The 21,264-nt window shown below is 49.4% G+C and overlaps 1 protein-coding gene across 1 annotated transcript in view; it reads left to right on the forward strand.

Moving 5' to 3' along the window:
• The window catches only part of Px (plexus), an 85,223-nt gene that overhangs the window by 5,183 nt on the left and 58,776 nt on the right, over positions 1–21,264 (forward strand). Inside the window, exons 7-8 of the mRNA XM_070655345.1 lie at positions 84–768; positions 897–993. Of these exons, the coding sequence (XP_070511446.1) occupies positions 84–768; positions 897–993 (782 nt within the window). The remainder of the gene's footprint in view (positions 1–83; positions 769–896; positions 994–21,264) is intronic.

Genomic DNA, 21,264 nt, shown 5'->3' on the forward strand with positions numbered 1-21,264 from the left:
TAATTGTTTTTTGAAATCTATCGTGTATTACGTTAAAATATTTTTTTTTTAATATAATAATTGTAATATTTGGTCAATTTCAGGTATGATATTCCTAGTCCACATCCAAATGGTGACGTGAATCGGTCAGTTGCTACACCACCGAGCTCCAGTTCAGATCGAACGTTTGGAAGTAATCCAGGCACATCGAGCAGCTCGATTTATTGTTTCTTATGCGGTTTACACAGTGATTTAACTCTGGCGAGAGTTCTATATGGTCGTCCTCAGGGTCGAAACGCACCATTTTTCCCTGAATTATTGCGTCATCAATCACCGGCGAACGCTGAGCAACTTCGCGAGGATGGCTCCGCCCTGGTCTGCACATTTTGTTATCATTCACTGTTGGCGCAATGGCGTCAACACGAATCTCTTCCCAGTGGCCAGCAAGTGAATGCTGCCGAGCGCCAGTATAACACCCACGACTATTGCTGTTACGTTTGCGGCATTGTGACGTACAGGAAACGGGTACGAGCGCTAACAGTGAAAGACTTCCCGTTCCTGAGGTATCATAGACAACCGGAGAAGAGTCTACTGTTAGAGAATGGCGATTACGCGGTAGTGTGTTTGGACTGTTATGAGACCTTGCGTACGCAAAGTCTCGAGTATGAGAGATGGGGCTTGCCTGTTGAGAAACGAGAATACAATTGGATTGTGCAACCTCCGCCGCCCGAGGATAGTCCCGACGCGGCTATAGCCAGATTACCATCGGGGGAAAGGTCTGAGAAAGTGGTGAGTACGTCATTTATGTGTTACGTCGACGATGTAATGCGCGCGTAATTAGACAAAGTCTATTATATGTCAAAAAAAAAAAGAAAAAAAAATAGATTGCTACAGCTACGTTTGTTTATCTCCGACAGGTTCCACCGACATTAACTGTTAGGCCAGCACGAAAGAACTGTTCACCAAAGGCTCCCGATAAAAAAGCACCTGTTAAAATTTCGGAGAAGGAACAAGGTAAGTGGTAATTTAAGTAAAATATATTTACTATGTGGAGAGTTTCGTATTATGTCATGGATTTTTTTATATAAATATTTTTCATGTATGTCAACATTTTTCAAACTTTTCTGTATGCTTGGAGTTGAAAAACGAAGTAAAAATTATCACGTTATTTGACTATCTAAATAAGACGTTTAGCGTATTCTGAGTATATTTAAAAGTATACTCAGCGAGTTTTAAACTTTTCTCGTTTCTTGCACAGTAATGCACTTAGTACTTCTTAATTAAAGGATCAACAACTCTCGGAAGGTTTTCTTTAGCGTCGGTAGTTGAAGCATACTGTAAGAAATAAACACTCATTTTTTTTTTTGTTCTGATATGTATCCACATTTACAGTTTATTACAGTGGGCTCACGGCCCGATAAATGTATTCCGGATCACCCGAATCTCGCTTTTATTTTTCCGTCAGTTCTAACTAATACTCGGTAACACGTACCCGCTTCTATATTTTGATTATTCGCTTTCTTTTCTGTCGACTGACTGACTGTCTGGCCGGTCGCACCTGCTCGTGCTCTGACCCGTTTCTTTTTCTTTTCCCCGTATCGGCGCGCTATTTCGATGAATCAATCGCGGTTTTCCCTGATCTATCGCTCCCTTTTTCTCGGGGCATCACGGATCGATCTCGTGTCGATCATAACGGCCTTACAATACTTTCGTTACTTAAATAATATCAAGTTGATTTTTATTTTAGTCATACTGTTTTAATTAAAGCCATTTTACTGTGAAATCGTGCGAAACGGCTAATCTTTACGATCTTTTCATTTTAGTTTTATATTTTTATTTTTGCACAGTTTAAGCTGTATGCAAAATTATAAAAAGTTACAGAGTAAAGTCGTTAAAATTAATTTAAATATTTAAGTACTTTGGAAGACTTTAAAAAATTGATGTTTATGTTTATTGGGATTATGTACCGTGTTCTTATCATTACTGTTCTTCGCTTAAAAATATACTCGCGATTTTAAGATTTAGCTGGGTACTTATCTTAGGTACTTTCCGATCGGAAACTTTCTCTCATAAAAGCTAAATGAAATAACTCTTATCGAGTTTACTATATTGATCGTAATATCCAGTGTTCTCGAAATACGAAGATTAGGATCGTATGGTTAAACATCGTTAACAACACTCTAGATTTAATTAACCCGCTAATAACAATCGTATTTCTTATATCCCGCAGATTCTTATCCGTCAAAAAATCTTATCTTTCTTTGAAGTAAACTTCACTTTGAAGTGAAATAAAGCAGTTAATGAAAAGTGAGTGGTTAAAATTTAAATGTTCAAACTCTGCTTATTAAAAAATGCCAGACTATTGTTCCAGCCAAATAATAGCTAAAACGTTTAGCACGTCAAACGGCAGGATTTCCGGCACACTTTGCAAGAGTTTCAAACATAAATATTCTAGATAGAAAAACAAATAAGTATAGTAGAATGGCAGAGTTGAAAAAGTCTTGGTAATAAAGTTTTACATGCCGAACAGTTTATCTCTCACGGACTCGGAATAATCGCGATGATTTAAAAAAAAAAAGCAACAAAGTCGCAAGGGAACCTTTCGCGGCGAGAAAGCTTTTCGGGTTAAACGCCGCGCGTGGTGTCAGGAAATAAAAATGTAACGAGATGCGCCACACCTCGCGCGCGGTATTTTTTCGTTAATCTGTTGCATCCTAAAATTTGATCGTTTACCGTTAAAGCATGAAAAAGTCTAAAGATATGACGCTCAAGCGTACACATCGTTAAAGAACTTTAACTTTAATATTTTTTAGTATGTACGTATATGTACACCGGGTACACATCCCACGCGTGTGCGCGCGAGGAACCGTGTATTTGCTAAGCTTAAAACGAGATAAAAAGGCGTTGCCTTTCGTTTTGGTATCAGGGCCTGCCTCGTCTTCTCGATCATCGATGTCGTGCGCGCAGACGGACGGGGGCGAGAGGGCCGATATCTCGCCCCGTACGTTTACCGTGAAGAGGGTCGATGGGCGAGTGGGCGAGGACGAGTCGAGAAGAAGACGAGGACGGCAGGCGTGTTGACGAGAAACGATGGGGCTGGCTCCCTAATTCGAATTTAGGTGTTGGGCGGGTTGGCAAGTGGGCGCAATGCGGTGTCACGCTGCGGGCGTTTGCTCTTTCTCCTTCAGCCCCTCCTGGTTTTCCCTCCGCCGGGCCATCATCCACCCGGCGTTTCCTCCCGCGTAACCCCCGCGCATCCCCTACGGCAGCACCGCACTCCACCTTCCGCACTTTAACCCCCTTGCTCCATCCACGAGCGCAAGCTCCTCGCTAAGCCCTTCGCTAAGTCCCATCCGACACCTCGAGCGCCACCCCCGGTACCCTCTAAGCCAGATCGACCGACCTTAATCGACCTCCTGATCTCAACGATCGTATTATACCTGCCCGCCGCGCACTTCCACCCTTCCTTTTCGCTCGGCGAGAAAGCGATACTCGCAGTTACCAACGACTTCTGCATTTTCTTGTTACGTTTTCAGCACTTTTCCAGTCGTTGCAAATTACCATTGCGATCCCGCGCGGAATTTCTACCACGGATTTAGTTACTCGTACTACACGTTGCACCCAACGTTTGCAAGATCACGCGGGAGACGAATAAATATGCAATATTGGTGGAAAAAGTAACGTCTTAACATTTTAATTGAATTATTGTTATTAAATCGGTCTTTGCAGAGTAGACTAAATACTTGAGACAGAAACTTCGGAAGCTACCTAAGAGGATGGAGTTCAATTCAATTTTAACGTTAAGAAGATTAAAACCAGTTTTCACCTAGTTTGTTGAACGCCATTATTCACAAACGGAAAATAATAGGAAAAAAAAAAATTTGTTTCACGTTATAAACAATTTAAAAAATCATTATTTCGCGTGGTCCCTATAACTTTGGAAATTTTACGGTACACTAATAATTTGAACATCGAAAAGTGACGTCTAATCTAAATTTTCGCGAGGATATGGAGTTGATTGTTTCATTTCGTTGTATCCTACAAGTTATAAGCAATTGAAAGCCTCGCGTGAAAATCACGGCGGGGTGGTATATGTATAGTCGTATCCAGCGTCAACGAAACATTAAACATTTCTAAGGGCGCATTGTTTCCAAAGATTGAAAGGGTTGAATGCAATCCGGGTGATGTCGCGGTTCCGCGAGCAGTTTAATCGGATATTCGCGGTGCGAGATTCGCGTTTAGACGCTTCGCGAGCGAATGCCGTGAATTCATGTAGCGAGGTGTACCTTCCGACGCGTTCCCTTAACGGAGTATGCTTCTGGCTTGGCGCGTGTTAATAATTAACCACCGTCGACTGCTTTGCGAAGTAGGAGAACCGCTCGCGGCGGCGTTGGCAGGCGGCTCCATGGCTCGTTTCACCACGAATAAACCTTCCTTCCGGTTAGCTCCCCCTTTCTGCTTTCTGCTTTCTCGCACGGCCGTTCCTTCTGCCTCGATTCGTTCGTCAAAGTCGACGGGCTCGACAAACGGATTTCGTTTTACGGCACGACGTTTCTTCCTGCCGCGATCGATTCCGCGACCCTCTTACCTCACATTTTCGCGGAAATTCTCAAGGCAATTACGCGCGTTTCGCTTAATGATAAAACTAGAGTTTTTAACTATTTAACGGTACAACGTTGCGCTGTATTTTTTTTTTTTTTTCGAGGAACGTAATATTTTTAGCACGAACGTGACTGCTTCTTGATTACCCTCGTTAAGGGTAAAACCGTTTGCGGTGCTCGCGTACGCAGAGTCTTCTTCGAGCCGAACGCGTTAAAAATAATGCAGCTTATTAACCCTCTAGAGAACGTCAACGCGCTGTTACGGGGCGGGTGGCGATCGCGAATAACGAGGGTGTGTGAGGGCTTTAGGGGCGAGGGCACGCGTTCGCTCATCCGGGGACGAGAGAAAAAGTGAACGGCATCCCCGAAAGAGGCGGAAAAAGGGTCGTACGAGGCGCGGAGGCTGGAGATGGAAGAGGATAGCAGGCACTCGGGTAGTCTAGGGCGAACGGTAGGGGCGAGGGGGATGTTCTCTGTCGCCTCCGCGTATTGATTTTGCCCGACAGACAGTCGGCTCTGTTGGGCTGTCGGCCTCCGTAAGCCTAACACGCTCTGCGGGATGTCTCGCGTGGGTCCTACGAACGCGCCGTTCCCACAAAGAGGGGGGCCCCGCGCTCCCTTTCACCCTTCTTCCCCGCCGAGTGAGCGATGACACGGTCCCGAGTGGCGTGCAGGGCTGCTCCACGCTTGACCCTTGCCGAGGCGCCGCGGCTCTCTCGGACAATCGCTAGGATATACAAACCGTTCGTTTGGGGTTCCGAGAATAAACCTCTCGCCGGAAACTGATTTTCGTCGGCCGATTAGCCGTGTCTCCTCCGCGCGGTGAGACGCGTAGGCTCAAAATTGGAATTCACGCTCCCGAGGTATGCATAGATATTTCTCAAGTTTCTCTTTCTTAGACGAGAATTCTTTCACAATTTCACGCGCGCCTGCTTGAGCATGGCAAAATGTCAGAACGCGTCGGGTTATTGCGTTTGTGTGATTGTCAGTTATGCGCGGTAAAATATCGCTGTCAAGGCTGCCGGAAAAAAAGATCGCCGCCGCTGTAATAATGAGAGGTAACGAATTTGAACGCGTGGAGTTAAGTCATTTTTTTTTTTTGTTTTAATTTCTTCCCTCCCCTTTTCTTCCTCCATGTAACGTTGCGTATCTACACATTTCATAACTCGTTTCTCGTATTCTCGTGCCAACTCGTGCCAACCATGGCGAGACTTTAGCGGCAGGAGTACGGTGCTCCGGGCTTCACTTTTTCTTCCTCCATTTTTTATCTCTCCCTCCGTGGGCTGTCAGTCCGTCTCCAGGTTGTATCCGTGACAGACGCGTGTTCCCTTCGAGATCGATCGACCGGCTCGCGTACGTCGAACATGTCGGCACTTGATCCCAATCGGCCTGTCCGCGTCCCGCGCGCCTGACTCTTCCGCGTCGAAAGACTCCCGAGGAAGCCATAAATATCGTTCGCCGGGCACGGTCCGGCGCGTCCGGAGCTGTTGAACGCGCGGTATATCAAGCGCTGGGTTGCGGTAATACAACGACGGGCGAGCAACAGATATATCGGAGGCATTCGTCACCGCGCGCGAGCACCGTATGCGGGGATTGCGACTCACGAGGGCTAATTGATCATCGAATATGGAACACCGTCCTGTCCGCGAAACACTCGCGCAAGCTACCACAACAGCTGCCGTCGCCATTCATCGCTGCGCCGTTCCCCGCGAGAGGCTGTTTCACGCGAGTTGCACCTGCAATAAATCGACCATCTCGAGCGACGTCGTAACGCTCCCGGAGAACCGCACGATGACTCCGGAGGAGCTCGTCCCGCCTGCTTTACACATCCAGCAGCACGAGGGCCGTTTGTCGTCGATCGCTACCTCGCACGACGATATTCCAATCGACGATCCGCTCATCGGCTACGTAGAAAACGTGGAAGACGTAATGTCGGGCTTGGTGGAACGAATCTCGGTGCTGCCGTTCTTGCTCAGGAACAAGGAGACCTTCGTCAAGCTCGCGATGATCTTCTAATAAACTTTCTTTTATTTTATTTTATTTTATTTTATTTTATTTTTTTTACTTTAATTTCAAATTGTCTCAATTAGGCAGGACAAATGTCGTCTTTAACAAATAAAGAACTGTCCGCATGAAACCGATTATTAATTATGAAACGTGTAAATGATTATCGGCGGTCAATCCAACGTTAAATTTACGTAGATTTTTTTTCCCTCCCCAAGTGTTAACGGAAACTTGTTGCGCCTAGAGTCCTAGACGTTACCTACGTCGGGCGACGTTGCGATCGATAGCTCTCTCAGCCCGAGTTCTTTCGCGGCAATTATTTTAGATTGATACCGCGAGACCGGGCGTGCGTTCGCCGTCACGTGGAAAGAGAGAAAGGCCTCTTAATTATTCCCTTTCGTGCGTCCGAGCGTAATGTCGGGGTAAAATCGATGCCCGCGGTATCGCTGTAATCGGCACGAATATAGCGCGCGCGTTAATAGTTAATTATCAACCTACTGTGGAGCAATTAATGCAGTGGGTGCTCGCAAATGCACAAAGCCGCGCGCAGGGCGCTTGATGATATTTACAAATGACGCACGGACGGGGCAAAATTGTTTCCGAATACCTCGCGCAATTTCAATCCGTTTTGATATCGCATCGAATTACTTGATAAACCGCTAGGTTCTCCCACCGGCATAACTCAAGCGTGTTGCATATTTTTGCGTACATATAATTGCACACGTCGCATACGACTCGAAGGCGGCGGGATATAAATTACTCGCGCGCGTCCAGATACCCGCGCGACCCGAATCTCGTTCGATACGAGGGACCCCGATTGAGCGCCGCGCCGAGAAACGGAGAAATGCATTTCGATACGATAAGGAGATAGCGTTTAAGGAGAATGTGGGTACGTAAGCTATATGACGCCGCGAGAATGAATAAATGATTCTCGACACGAATGTTAGCCCCGGTCTCCCCTTGGGGCGCTCCATCGTTCCGAGAACCCACGTCAGCCTTATTTCTTCCTACAACCGCCGCGCACCAATAACAATACCCGCGTTGCGCCAACACGCTACCACGTTTCCCATTAACATCGCCGTGTCGGCTATCCGGTCGCAAGCCCGTCCCTTTATAAACACCGATCGTTGTACAAAATAAGCCCCTTCGTCGCGAGAAACTAGATAAGCGAAATATAATCGACATGTCAGGGTCGAACTCTCGGAGTACACGATTCTCGTGCCACCCACGTTAACGGAGAATGACCTCTTCGCCCGTGTACGGAACGGGATACGCCGAAATCTACCCGGCTAAACGTTTCTCACGAAATCCCTCTCGACAAGAAGGGAATGGGGGAGGAAGACGATCCGGTGTACGTTCTAGGCCCCGGGAGAGTCTGTCCCCGATGTCCCGTTCCTCGCCATTCTTTCCGTCTTACGCAACCGGCAGCCTCGAGCTAAACGCCAGAGACGAGAGAGAGTCCTTTCGTCTCGCTCTGCTCTGCTTAACCTTTCCCGCTTCATCTCTCGTCATCTCGCTTCTCCTTTCAGGGCCATCTGGCGCTGAAGCGGCACGCGCTGTTCACCCAGCACAAGCCACCCCCTCGTCGGCCTCCTCTCAGCTACCGCAGTCGCGCTCTCCGTCACTTCATCCCCCTCGCGTACCTCCTACTTTCCGTCGAGGTCTGAAATCCAACCACTCTGCACTCCGTCGGGGCTCTACTCGCACCACCGCCGTCATTCCCCTCCTCGTCCTCCGGAATCCTCGTCCCCGTCCCCGTCTCCGTCGTCGTCGTCGTCGTCGTCGCCGCCGCCGCCGCCGCCACCACCGCCACTTCACCCGGAAATCCGAACGTTAAGGGGATCGAAACGATGTAAACGCGAGAGGCGGATTGAGAGGCGGGTTGAGCGGCGCGAGAACGACGACGACGGAGGACGTGGATGGAACGATTACGAAGTCGACGGCTTCCTAAATAATTCGCGCGCGCTACCGAGCGCGTCGTCACTTTGACGCGCGCCCGCGTATCTGTGCCGTCTATTTCCGTCGTTTCGCCCCGCCGCGTAATTCGACTTCCGCGAAGCGAGAGAACTCGGCGAACTCGGCCAATGACACCCACCCGCGCATTCAGGGTGCCATTACTCGTTAACCCTTTGACGCGCGTCGACATCACCTCTAGATTAAACGCCGAGCGTATACATCGAGAACGCCCACTAGTACCAAGATTCACGTATCATTACGCGGCGTTGTTTAATCTTTCCTAACGAATAAACGTCGCAAAAGAACCGCGAAGGGAAACTAGGTAAATAGTTTGACAAATTCAGGACGGTAGGGCACTAAATATATTTTACGACACAATTTTCTGTCCCGCGGTATTTATGCGATATTACGGTATTAACGGTGGGGCAATTGCACAAGTTTTAATTGGTCCGCGTAAACACATGATTAGAGTTGCGATCCCATTGCGAAATGGCGGCCGTGCATTTTCTCAGAAAATATTTACGATTTCTCCTCGCGAAGTCCATTGCGCTTTAATTACGGGGTCAAGGCTGCTGTGGCTGACTCGGGCGGACGAAGGTAAATCAGCTTTTTTCACGTAACGCGGTTTTAACGGACGTCACTCGGGAAGATTAGAGTCTTGGGGTATCTCAGCGCGTCGCTTGGCCGCGATGAAAAATTGCGCAAGTCCCGCTGGAGCTCGCGGTTTCGCGTGTTTACAATCTACGAAACCGTCATGGTCAATCGACGCCAAATAAACAGCCATTTACGCGAGAGCGGGTGCGCAACGATCCCTAATACCGTAGATTACCGCGCGTTTAGCGCGCGAGAAAGCAGCCGCTGAAATTTTCAACGTGGAAAATACTCGGCCTCTCTGCGACTCGACAGTGCCTGGGAGCGTTGTGCGATTTTCGCGTTTTAACATCTGACGCGCTTCGGCCGCTGTTTGCACCCAGCCGCGAGGATTAACGCCGTCACATTTTATTCGTCGACGTCGGGACCGGAAAAGTAACTTGAACGCCGTCGTCCTGCCGATCCGTTAATATTTACGCGACACGTCCACTCGGAGCCCTTACGAGATAACCCGACGCGATTATCTTATCCGCGCAATTCGCCGACGCGGCTATTAACCGCAGGAACAATTACCGCCGCCCTCCCCCTCACCCCTCTCCCGTCGATCTATTTCGATCCCAAGGCTGAAATTGCCAATACGCTAATTCTTGTAAACGGGTAATTAACTTCGCGTCGCCGGCGCTCGGCCTGGCGTCGACAAAATACCCTCCCGCAATAATATCCCTCCCTTTGCCGCGCGCACGGGGCGTTCCGCGTATCCGCGATGCACAATTAATTCCCCCCTTTCGCGGGGGGAGGGGGTGATCCTCGTGGCTATTGTAGCCGGCAATCCAATAAACTGATGTGCCCATTAAAGTTGATCGTTAAGCCGATAACAACGTATCGCGCTCTTTCAAAGTGGCCACGTGTGCGCGTATATTAAAAGAGCGCGCCGACTGATCCCACCGATATAGTATATATATACCTATAATATAAGCCTCAATTTTTGCGATGGAAATTATTTTCCCCGCGCCAGCAACAAGTAAAAGGGGACCGGGCGGTATTGACCGTGGATAACGCCGCGGCGGCAGTATAAAAATAACGGGAGAATTCCGGCACGGAATTCGCCAAGAGCGCATTGTTTTATGCATAAGCATTTAAGATGCAAAAACGACCGGAAAAAGCGAGACCCGTGAATTATTTAACTGCGCGAGATAAACCATTCGTGGTCTCTTCGCGCGAGATCGTTGAGTTCTTTCGAGTTTTGGAGCGGGCGATAGAAAGGAGGGAAAAAAAAAAAAAAATAAAAAATAAGGAGTTTCTTGCGAGAGTGAGGCACGTCGAGGTTACGTGACTCGAGCGAGAATGATGAACGGGACCCGAAGGTGAGAGAAAGAGAGTCCTCGTCGTTGCCTCGCGGTGTGATTCGCGAAGATGCATGTAATAACGCGTGACGGCCGTCGCTCTCGCCGAAAGCGAGCTGTTGCGACGAGCGGTGGAGGAGAAGAGAGAAAGAGAAAGAGAGAGAGACAGAAAAATCGAGAGAGAATGGGAAGTGAACTGTCCCACTCCATCCTGCCGGCGGCAATTCGATCTTGGTCAAAACGCGCTGGTGGAGTGCGGACGGACGCGTCGTCGGTCCGATAGTAGGGATGAATCCGCGAGGACGGTCGAAAATGCACGAAGGTGGACGAGCGCATCGTCTCCAAAGGCGCTGTGCGCATTTCCCCAGTCAGTGGAGTGCCAGCCGCCGTCGGTTATACGTCGTGGCGGTTATTGCGTTTGTGCCCCACGTGAGAAATAAACGAGAAGCGCCGCGCGCGGCGCTACTTTGACGTGTTGTGCGCGACAGCGGGGGACGCCGAGTCTCGTTAGTGATGGATTTTCTCTCGTATGCCGCGTAGGCGGGCCGGACGGTCTACGTGCAAACGAGGCGCACGCGCCACCGCCGCACGCAGGAGCAGCATCGTTTCAAAACCCGAAGCCTCGTTTCTCCCTTCGTTCTTCGCCATCGTGAATCCGCGTCCGGAGTCCATCTGCGTTCGCGCGCGCGCACCCGTTCCCCTCCCGCCCGGCTTCACGGCACCGCTACGCCGCGGTGGAGGCGCGCGCGTGAAAATATACATCGTTCCTCGCCGTCCGGCGGCAGCGCTGAAGCGTTCAGTCAATTAGCCGTAATGGCACGACCTGCCGCGTCGGTCTCGGTCAATTAAGTGGTGATTAGTGCGCGGGCTGTGCCGTCACTCCGCCATCTCTCTATCTCTGTCTCTCTCCTCCTACGTTTCTCTTCGTCGTGTACGGGTGGCGCTTACGTTCGGTTAGTTCGCGTCGGTCGGGGTTCGACGGTGGAGAGAGAGCGGCTTTCTTGTCGCCAAGAGCAGCGCGGCGCGTCTCTCGGGGCGAACCGTCGCCGCGTCGCAAGGTCGGAAAGGTGGACGGGCGCCCCTCTCGATCGGTGCCTTCGTTCCACGGCGGCGCGTCGTTCCGTCGTACGGTCGGGACGCGCGTGTGCGTGCGCGCGCGTCTGCGTGCAACGGCAAAACCGGGCGTTCGTCGGCGGGCCCCGCGGCCGTAAATCACGCGTCTACGAGAGGAGACGCGGAACAGTCTGTGAGCGCCCACGGGGGATGTGTGCCGGCCGGTGATCTCTCCGGTCCGATCGGTATCGTTCCGCGGCGACGACGCTCGTTGATAATCCCGCGTGAAGTTTCGTGAAGATAATCGCGCGGATGCCGCGAGATCGTCTCTCTCGCGCCTGATTTCACGTCGCGTGGATTCACGTCAAGTGCGCGTCACAGGGAGTGCGTGCTGCTGATTTCCGACGACTGGAAGAGACTAACGGCCTAGCTCGAAAGGCGGAAGATGCCACGCGATCGGCTCGCGCAGGAAACTCGTCGGCATCGTTGCGCCGCCAGAGCTATCATCGACCTCATCGTTCTCCCCTCGGCGTAGCTTCCTCCGCAACTGCGTCCGCGTTTGCGTTTGCTCGTCGTGTGCCACCGCTCGGCGACAGGCCAGCTGTTAAAATGGACTTCCGGGCGCCACATCCGCTCGTCCACCCCTCGCACGCCGGACACCCGTATTACTATCCAGGTACATATATACGAAACGTTCTTACGTGTTACTAACTCTCGAAAGAGAGAGACTGTATATTTTATTTCTTCTTTGTTTAATATCTATTTTATAAGTTTATACAAATTTGGCACTTTGTTCGACGTTGAAGTACGAATGTCAAGTAACTTAAAATTGTTTCGCTGATTATTGCCGCTGTCACTTTTCTCGATTTCGGAAACGTAAATATTGCGATTCGAGCCGTGGATACCGCCTCGAGCGTAGGAGTCCCGTGATCGCCGTTACGAGGACGAATCGCCGTTCACGCGACGCCCGTTAACACGCGATGCACGTTTAATGTGCGCGCGATGTCGAGATCGTGTCGCGCGTGCGGTGCATCGCCACCCGAGAGGCGGCTCCGTGCATCGGGAATACGCGATTAGGCTCTAACGGAGAGAGAGAGATCGCTGAATTATTTCGATCGCGTATCCCGAGCGCCGTTGCCTCCCGGCACGAGAGCGATTTTGGAATCGGTAAACGAAGCGGAATTCGAAAGCAGGGAAACCAAGCGTCAAAAGATAAGACGTCGATAAGCCTTCTTTTTGTTTCTTTTTTTTTCCTCTTTTACTGAAGATACCCTTTCTATCTGTTAACGACCTTTTTCGAATTATCTACAAGTAAAAAAAAAGAAAAAAATTAAAGATACGAAAGTAAAAAATAATAAATGTCAATGCTAGGAAAATCGCTGTATCGTGGATCGAACCTTTTCCGACTCTTCCCCCGCAGTTTTGCTTTGCTGAAAAATAATCCCGCCGCGAAACGGGCCCTACCTGAGCTTTGAACAAGAGATGTACCTACCTCCTCTCTTCGAAAGCGGGATGCTCGTTGAAGCGCGCAAGGCTGCATCCCGCCGAGTTTCCGCTTGATCAAAAATACACTTGGAAATCACGCGCTTCGTTCTCTCGCCGGTAATTTGCCGCTTTTTTTTTTTTTTTTAAACTGGTTTTTCGATGCGTCACGCAAAGAGAGAGAAAAAGAGAGAAAATCAGGAGTTATTTTTCGTTGTGATTGTATAATCGATTAAACGTGATGTAAATGGTTTTCAAACAGTCGTCACATAAATTTGTTTTGCGATAGATTTTACTTTCGGCCCTCGGTTTCCGTTCCTTCCTCCCCCGGGTTTTATTATAATCTCTCTTCCGTTCCAATTAAAGTCGCATTCCTTCGCATATTTCGCGCCCGTCACGCGTGTGCCGAATGGATGAACGTTTTTAATCGCCATTATTATGCCACCGGTAAATTTCACGGCGCGCGAGTTAATTGCGGCCTCCGCAAGCCTGGCGCTTGGCTAAACGCGCCGTCGGAAAAAACGTGCCCGATTAAATTAACCCCCGAGCCTCCCGTCTCATCCTCGCGGGTGCGCTCGCGCGGACAAGAAGTTGCAGTCGCGGGGCATTGCAGTTTCCAGATGGCCTTCCACGGCGTTGACTTTTTGCTCGGGGATGAGGAGAGAGAGGGGCCGCATCTCGACGCAAGAAACGAGCGCGCAAACTTGACTCGTTTTCTCTCTCACCGCGAACCCCGAGCGCCGGGCAATTTCCTTAACCACGGCTGCACTTTGCCCCGTGGCGTTGTTCGCTTACGCGCGTAATTTCGATATCTCGCGGAGGACGCGGCTACGTCATCCCGGTGATCCACGCGCGCGTGATACTCCTTCGACTAAACCGGCCAATGACGCAGCGTTTTAGTCGCGGAAACGTCGATGCGTTATTAATATACCGCGTATAAATACCGAAAGAATGCTAAAAGTTGTTTCAATACGTTCACCGAATAAGTGCAAGCGAATTCGAGATCTAATCATTGAGAAAACAAACTGTCTTATCGTCTCCTCGCGTGGCAGCCTCTTCAAAGGTCGCGGCGAAGCTCGAAACGTGAAATTTTTAGCTTGATTTAGCTCTCGATTGTGGTTTCTCGCTTTATTTATGCCTTAAAGTTTTTTTTTTTCTTTTGCACCGCAATTTTAGGTGCTTGGAAACCCGAAACGTACTTTCTTCCGTTGTTTACCGTTTCGTAATTATTAAGGAAAATGCCAGTCGATTTCGCGAAATAGCAATAAATCCGCGTAGCACGCGGTCCTTTACCGAGCGGAAAAAGAGAATCCGCTAAGCGTCTGCCATCGATAGCGTGCCAGCCTCTCGGAATATCCGCCGTTATATTCGCCAGGTTTTTTGCCCCCGACACCCACAGAGACGGGTGCACAGATACAAGCGCGCGCGCGCGTGATCGCCGTATCGATTGGAGGGTCGATGGCTCGTTTCGAAAAAACGTGCGAATTAACTGCTCGGTGCTTATACCGCGGCGCAGGAAAATTAAAAGCGACGATATGAGTAGAGCCTGGTCGCGATTGCAATTTCCAATTCTTCCCCCTTCCCGCGTCCCCCGTCGCTCGCGCTCGAGGGGATCGGTTGCGCGCTAGTCTTTATTAATGCGGCATAACATCATTAATTGCGCGGGTGCTATTTTTTTTTTTTTTCCTTTTTTTTTTATCGAACGTCCGGGGGATAAATATTAGCGCCACGAGTTAGTTATTTCGGCGTATCGACTCGCGCCGCAATCGCGCGTGCATGCCTCCGTGTTTATTCATTCCCGTTTAATCGGTCTTCCTTTTCTCGCCCGCTCTCCCCCAATGCCATCGTTTTGATATCGAGAAACGGAGATAGCGGCCGCCGAGGACCGGTTGTTTATTGAACCGAAATCGAAACATTTCGGTATCGAGTGTCTTCAAACGTCTAAATCAGCGCGTGCATATTTAGTAACGCGATGCCGTTTGACTTTTCGTGTTATCAGCAGCGACGCCTTTGCGCGCTGGATAAGGCTTGTTGCGGGCTCCAAAAGTGGGCGATTCTCAAGAAACGTTAATTCGGACCAACCGTCATTTTTGCGGCCGTGCGGCAACAGATTTTTCATCGCGATATTTTCCTTTTTGCGTACGGGAAAGAAAAAAGGAAAAAAAAAGTTTGTCCTCGGGCTACGCACGAACGTTTTTCCTCCGCGTAACCAGCGCGACGTTCGCTATCTCGCGTAATTCTGTGCACGTCGCGCGTCGATTTGAATTCCGCTACCTTTGATATCGCTGGCGGTATTGCGGACGTAGCGTTGAAATACTTGAAGCATTTAGGTAGCAAGGGAGAGCGCCATGCATTTATTTAACGTCGGGCCGATAACGTCCCACGCGTATTTATGCAAGACATCAATATCCACGCTCGCGACTCCCACGTGTATTTACGGTGTATTTACACGGTTCATTGTTTCCATAAAAGTTCCGTTAAAAATTGCCAATCGCCGGGATGTTGTTTCGCGATAGAGATACACCGCGGAAATCGCGGTGATTTACTTACGCGTGGAATTGTTCCCTTTCCTCCCCACCGGTCGGCGTATCGAAATCATTTCCTCGCGCTGGAAAAGATTAACTCCACTTTATTCAAGATTTATATCTTTCTCGATGATCGTCCTGGGCTTGCACGGCAAACGACGTCGTCTCTCGCGGCGAGACAGCCTGTCGCCCGAACCGTAAATCACCTCGCGGTTGCGTGCCGGACATTGTCCCTTCGGCAATAATAAACGCTTCTTCCCCGCCTTTCTTTTCGTCGTCCTTCACGATGGTTTTCCGCTCCTCCGTTATCTATCCGGCGATAAAACAACCCGTCGCACGAGCGACGCTGCGGAGTTGTTTTTTTTTTTTTTTACTGTCGCGCGGAAAACAGAAAAGAAAAAAAAATTAACTATTTATCAATATGCCGAGATTTTTAACGGGTACCCGGTAATAGCCTGAGCCCTTTCGTCGCCCTTCTCCTCTCTCTCTATCCGCGTCATTTTCTCTCCCGGCGATTTTCAGCGCCTCGCTCATTCGCGGGTAAAATGAAGCGGATCGACGCCCGCCACTTTTCCCGTCGCGCGAAAAATTAATTATCTATCAATACCGTTGGATTTTCAGCGAGATCGCATTTTTTGCGCTGAACGAACGCGCGCGTACGATCGTATCTCCGCGAAGTAAAATAAAAAAAAAAAAAAGGGGAAAAAAGAAAAAATAAAAATCATGACGGATTATGATCTGGATATCGCATGCCGCCGGATTATCTCGGATTCGCTCGAGTACGATACGTCCGTTTCGGGTTAGATTAACGAAAGTAATTCCGCGATTAAAATGCGATTAACACGCGACGGTTGTCGATGCGGCGTGATTATCGCTGATTTTTTTATATTAATCAGTTAAACTTGCTCTGTCGGGAGCACGTTCCTGTTCCAACCGGGGAATGGCAGTGACGGGGTTTTGCGTGCTGCAGTTTCACGGTACGATGAAACATCGGGCGACGTCCGGTTTCGCGGATGCGGTCGTAATCGATCCCCTCATTAACATCGCGCAATTGTTTAGAGATTCGCGCACGCTTCTGGCCCGCCCGCAGGCCTTCGCTCTCTGCAAACCATCATCGTGTTTAGTCGCGTCACGCAAGCTGGACGTGTGTGCAATCGTCACGCTTGCTCGCACGCTCGCAGGACAGGCCTTGTCGTTAAGTGACCCGTATTGATTATCGAGCGGCTAATTTAGCTGATATTTGCGCGGCCTCCTCTGCCCGCCTGCGTGCGTGCGTGAGTGAGCGAGTGCGTGAGTACATTACGGCTCACAGGCTCGTCTCTTTTATCGTTCGCCGGACGGCGCAGAGCCGGTCTTGTGTCGCGCGCGTTGAAAATATATAACTCATTTTCAAAGCGTCATTTAACCATGCCAATTCTCCACGTGGCGCTCGACATGGCCGTCTTGTTGTACGGTAATCGGCGTGCGTGGTCAACGTATTGCCCGCCTTCCCGCCACGTTATTAATAACGCATAAAAGACGACGCTTGCCATTAATCGCCCGGCCCGCGTGCTCGTTTATACGGGCTCGTATCGACCCTTCGTATTAAATGACGAAGCTGCGAGAGTGAATGAGAGAACGGGTGCGAGAATAGATCACTTCTCATCCGCGCAATTGCAGACCCTTTTTTTTTCTTTTCTTATTTTTTATTTTTATTTTTTTTTTTTTTAATCAAGCTTACCGGGTCAATTTCGCTCGTTTTGCTCGCGTGAATAATATTCGTGCGCGAGACAATTACAGACAAGCGAGGTAAGTTTCGTTCCAGGTCTTCGCGAGTTAATCCTCTTTGAAAGCCGTCGGCGGATGAACACCATTCGTGCGTTAGCTTATTTACCGATGCACGAAGCGCCTCCATGCCGCGAGATCGGTTGCGGGAGTCTCTCGCGCGGTACGGAGAGAAAGAGAGAGAGAGAGAGAGAGAGGCCCCACTGACAGGCCTCAGGGTTAAATCCAGTTCCATTACGGGATCGTCGATCCGGGTGGTCGGCTAACAGCGTCTAACTCGGCTAATTCTCGTGTCCTCTCTGCACGCGCACGTTCACTCGCCGCGCCGAGCAATACCGAGGCGAAACATGGTTTTCCTTGATCGCACAGGTGATGCGATTCCCGATCAGTCGATCGCAAGCTATGAACAAGTCAATTCCTTCCCCGAAAATATTGCGAAGCGTTAGTCGCAAACCTTAGGAATCTTTCGATTATTTTTATTTGATTATAATCTTTATTTATTACGATCGCGTAATTTTGACACGTTTAAAATATGCTCCTTCGCGAAATTGTCCTCCGAAGCAAATGTTTTCGGCAGGGCACGAACCGCAGGTACTCTTCCGCTTTTTCCCGTTCGTTTTTTTTCCGCTATCCCTCTCGGCTTTTTATCCGGCCCACCCGTGCGGCACCGCAAATGTCTCGCAAGGCCTGCCCGGCACTCGGACCGTAACGAAGTGGAACGGGCGTAAAAATGAGTGGAAGACAATTAAGGAGGGAACGGGGGAGGGAGACAGTTAGAGGGAGCGGCAGAGGATCAGAGGAGGTGGTGGAGAAAGATGGGTTGGAGGAGAACGCGGTGAGAAAAAAAAAAAAAAAAGAAAAACGGAAGGTCGACCACCTAGCGGCCTGATAAAGTCCATTACCTCCTCTTTGGATCTTGCGCGCAATTCTCCTTCTTCTCATTTTCGTCCCTTCAGCCTCACGCCGAATTCGCGTAACTGTTTCTTTTTTTTTTTCCTCTCTCTTCTGTTTCGCCGCTCCTCGTCTTACGGCGGTTCGCGTCTCTTTTCGCCTCCGGTTTCTTCGCGGTCAGGTCCACCGCAGTCGTTTATTTACGCTTATTTTGATCCTTCTACCTGCCGTCCGACTCTCGTAGGAAACCGCTTCTTTCTTTGCCCGGTCTACTCTCCCCCTCTGCCCCGCCCTTCTTCTTTCTTCATCCCATCTTGGCGTCATCCTTCGTCTCTTGCTCCGCGCTTGGGCTACTCTCGCTCTCATTCTCCGCAAGTTCGCTAAATAATTGCGAACCGGCGGCGTTACTTTTTCTTCTTCCTGCTCCGCCACACTCGACAAAAGGCTGTTAAAACAACCCTTTGTGTTGCTACCCCCAGCCCCTTTTCCGGTTCTCCTTTTCCTGGAGGGTACACCACGCGCGCTATCCTCCTGGCCCGGCACACGATGAACCGACCGCGTATATCGCCCTCTCTTGCCCCTTCCCCCGTTTCGCCGTTCTGCCTGCCTACCCGCACCCCGCTTCACTTTGGTGCACCCTTTGTGTCTCGACGTTCACGGTATTTACAAGCACCATTCAGCATCTGTCGACTCGCTTCCCCAGCCTCCCCTTTTCCCCCTCGTCTCGAACACAGTCGCCTGCCTCCTTCTCTTCCACCTTGCCTGTTTCGCTTATCCTAAATAAAAAATCGCTATTGATTGCACGTAACCTGTGGGATTCCGCTTCTTCATCGACTTACGTCGAGTCCCTTTTTCTGTTTATCTTTACACTTATGTTACGCTACAATTCTTTTTTTTTTTTTTTTCTTTCTCTATCGTTCTTTTCTCAGAACAAAATTCGTGCATTAGCGCTGTCCACTTCTTTGTAATTCTTTGTAAATTATTCTCATGTGCCTTCGTGTCGTAGCGTGTCTCTAAAGGATCGAGTCAAACTGTAATAAATATTCTTTTCTCTCCCTGTTTTCATCTCGCCCTTCTAAAATTGATTCCAGCGTACCGCTTTGCGGTGCTAAAGGCACGTCCACAACGATCTTCGACGACGGTGGAAAGGTGAGACGTGTTCCCCGACCCCTTTACCTCCCCGCCTAGGTGGATGTTGCGTACACCCGGTTTCTCTCGCGTGACAAAATGCACTCGCCGCCACCCTCCATCATCCGCGCGCGCGTGTACCTGTCGCCTCTCTGTCCTTTGACTGCTTCGACGGCGACCGTGCCGAGGGTTCGAGCACGCTCGAGAGTCGCCCTCGCTTCGACCTTTCCTTCATTTTCTTTTTTCCCTAAAAAGGAAGGGAAAAAAAATGCGACGCCGCTCAAAGAGAGCGATCTCTCTTTCTTTCTCTCTCTCCCTCCCCTCCCTCCCTCCCTCTCTCTCTCTTTCTTTCTTTTCTTTTTTTCCTTTGAGCTTCGTTCGGATCTTTTTCATGATACGTGGTAATGAGGCCACGCGTTATATAAAGAAATCGTCGCAAGAAAAGAGGAAAGTATTTTCGCTCGAATGAGTTTCGCATATAAATCTGATCTTAAATTCATAATCAAGCTTGGAGCCTTTTTTTTCTTTTTTTTTTTTTTTTTTTTTTTTTTTTGTTTTTCGCGAATCGATAAATTATGTAACTTCTCCTCACCTTAAGTGTAGAGTTAAGGTGAGCAAAAATTCGTGAATATCTCTCGTTATATAACTCGCGATTGCAACCGCTGTCCTCGAGATTCGCTTCGGAGAAGGATTATGTTTTACGTGCGCCTTCTCGACGGCGTGAAACTTCTGACTTTGATTACTAATCGATATCAATGTCCTTCGATTTTATTTATGCGTGGAAATCTAAGCTGTCGTCCTGGCTGTTTCTCGATGACGAGAGACACCTCGAGCCTCTCGGAAGGTGAATAAATTGGCGGGAAATGACGCGTGTCAGAATTACATTCCGACGTATTAATGATCGAGTACTTCCCTGACGCTTGCCTGAAAATTACCGTAACCGCGGTGTTACGTTACTCTCGCGGAGAGAAAAAGAAAAAAAGAAAAAGGAACTCGACCGCGACAACGGCAAACGCTATTTGCGTGATTTCGCGTTACATCATCGCTCGACCAAATGTTAATATATTCATCGTGTTTGACATTCGCGTTTTGCGGTACGGCAATCGCCGGCGCAATCTTACGGGTTAATTGAATATATGCTAATGACGTAAAATACCGCTAATATCGCGCACGAAAAAGAAATTTGTGTGACGTTGCGGTGGCCGCTTTACGTAACGAGCAATCTCGCGTTCGGCGTTTGATCGGCGGTCACGGGTGTGACAATTTTCAGACGCCCGGGTTATATTTTTAGATTCGCATCGACGCGGCCGAGAGATGCGCCGCGCTAGGTGACGCGAATTAACGGTTCTCTTTGATTTCTCAATCGGTTTAATTGAATGTCAGGCGTAGTCGGGCGCCCCGGCGGGATATATCGTCGTCGTTAAACCCGCGAGTCTCCCCGCGCGATTGGAAGGGATCAGGTGCGAGTTTTACGGACTAATCGATAGTGGCGCGGAGTCGTAAATTGCCAAGGTTACGGAAACTGTGGGCAGAGACGAGGTTAAATCGCCATAAATTGCCGGTACATTAAGCACTGCCCCCGACGTTTTTGCTTCGTCTCTATCTCTCGCACTCTCCTCCGACAGTTCTCGCTTTTATTTGTCCATTAACGACGCATCGATAGCCGTCGCATTTGTCGGAGACGCCATTCGTATCGCGTGTCGCGCGAGATAACGCTTTCTTCGCCGGCTGTCCCGTAACTAGAGGTATCCGATTTTCTCGGTTCGTGTGTCCAGTTTAAAAATAAAAGGCGAACGATTCGGAACAGTTTGTCTACGTTATCTGATATGAAAAAGTGCCGCGGGTCGTGTTCTTTCGTCGCCGCGAGGCGAAAACCCGCGTCGGCGGATATGATATGATCCGTTTGGATCTCGACGCTCTAGACGAGGCATCGATTTCCGGTGGAGC

This window comes from Cardiocondyla obscurior, linkage group LG04 (genome assembly GCF_019399895.1).
Source record: "Cardiocondyla obscurior isolate alpha-2009 linkage group LG04, Cobs3.1, whole genome shotgun sequence".
NCBI lineage: Eukaryota > Metazoa > Arthropoda > Insecta > Hymenoptera > Formicidae > Cardiocondyla > Cardiocondyla obscurior.